Here is a 1,467-nt window from a genome sequence, read left to right on the forward strand (position 1 = left end):
TGAGAGAGAGAGAGAGTGTGTGTGCGTGTGTGTGTGTGTGTGTGTCTCACCGCTTTATGGTAGCTGACTCCAGGTTGAAAATATCAAAGTCCCACGAGTCTTCGTTTTCCATCGTCTGAGCAATGCATGGTGGGATATCGTTTAGGGACAGTGGTGTGGTCAGATGACCTGGGATGTGATGCAGCTCTGAAACACAAACGGTGTGAATAGTGGAACAGGAAATGGGGTCAAAGGTCAGAAAGCAGTGAACTCCGCTCACGTTTTGTGGCTAAGATGTACTCGTTTCCTGATAGCCTGCGCAGTCCGTCCTGCAGGAGAGAAAGCAGCGTCAGCATCCCACTGACAGAAACAATTGAGGAGCGTTTCACATTCCTGATTACATGTGACAGACTGTAGCTCTGCTGCACGTTTCCACACACACTCACACACACAGGCGATCAGAGGCGCTGAGAGACTTACAGTCATCAATCCGCCCACCAGGTCGTTGGTGTGAGGATCTTCCTCTTTAGTACCGAGCTGAGGAGAGTATAACTCTGTCGTCCGCAGGATCTCCAGCACACGGTCCAATAACACACATACACCACTTTAAAATATGAGCCCGCAGAATCACACACACAGACACACACACTCTCGTGTACCTTAGTGATGGGAGCTTCAATAGTCATGGAGTGGATTCTGGCCATAGACGAGTGTCTCCTCTGAGAACTTCCTGCTAAACACAAGAAGATCTGAAAACATCCTTCACTTCACATGCACCTGAGCGCAGAGTTCAGAGGTCAAGGGTTAGTCAGGGATTCTCTTATTAACAGTTTTATGACTGTCAGTCTGTGACTTTTTTTATAAAGCTCCTTTCTTTTACAGCTGATCCTAAATTCAGCTCAACCAAAATCACTGTCATGCAAACACACTGAAGATGAGCGGACAGCCGGACGAGCCGTTAGCACACTGAAGCATCATCTGACCACAAGGCAAGGCAAGGCAAGGCAAGTTTATTTATATAACACATTTCATACACAATGGTAATTCAAAGTGCTTTACATAAAAGACAAGAAAACAATAATCACAACAAAACAAGGAATTTAAAAACTTTGAAAATGATTTAAAAAATTGATTTAAGTGAAAATGAATTTAAGAAAACGATTATACATAAAATATAGTGCAATCAGTTCGGACATCGCACAGTGCTCATTCAATAAATGTGCAGCTAAACAGATCACATGATTAAGCTAAACCTGGACACTCCGCCTGGGGGAGGGGCTCTGAGTGAGGGGCGAAGTTTGGGTTGAGGGTCAAAGGTCAGGGGTCAGCAGTGTCATCTCACCATCACTTCCTCTAGAGGTCGTCGAGCGAACGTCCAGCGATCCTTTCCTTCGGTCCTTATGTTTGCTGGACTGCTGAATAGCTGACACACAACGACAACAATGACACATCAGCACACCTGAACACACACTCACACTCACTCTCACA

At 45.5% G+C, this 1,467-nt stretch overlaps 1 protein-coding gene across 1 annotated transcript in view; it reads right to left on the reverse strand.

Annotated features, from left to right (window-relative positions):
• Positions 1–1,467, reverse strand: part of LOC107703933 (high affinity cAMP-specific and IBMX-insensitive 3',5'-cyclic phosphodiesterase 8A-like) — a gene marked incomplete at its 5' end in the record, with an annotated part of 15,539 nt that overhangs the window by 1,437 nt on the left and 12,635 nt on the right. Inside the window, 5 exons of the mRNA XM_016506744.1 lie at positions 51–186; positions 260–308; positions 460–583; positions 625–709; positions 1,322–1,402. Of these exons, the coding sequence (XP_016362230.1) occupies positions 51–186; positions 260–308; positions 460–583; positions 625–709; positions 1,322–1,402 (475 nt within the window). The remainder of the gene's footprint in view (positions 1–50; positions 187–259; positions 309–459; positions 584–624; positions 710–1,321; positions 1,403–1,467) is intronic.

This window comes from Sinocyclocheilus anshuiensis, unplaced genomic scaffold (genome assembly GCF_001515605.1).
Source record: "Sinocyclocheilus anshuiensis isolate Anshui unplaced genomic scaffold, SAMN03320099.WGS_v1.1 scaffold1059, whole genome shotgun sequence".
Taxonomy (NCBI): domain Eukaryota; kingdom Metazoa; phylum Chordata; class Actinopteri; order Cypriniformes; family Cyprinidae; genus Sinocyclocheilus; species Sinocyclocheilus anshuiensis.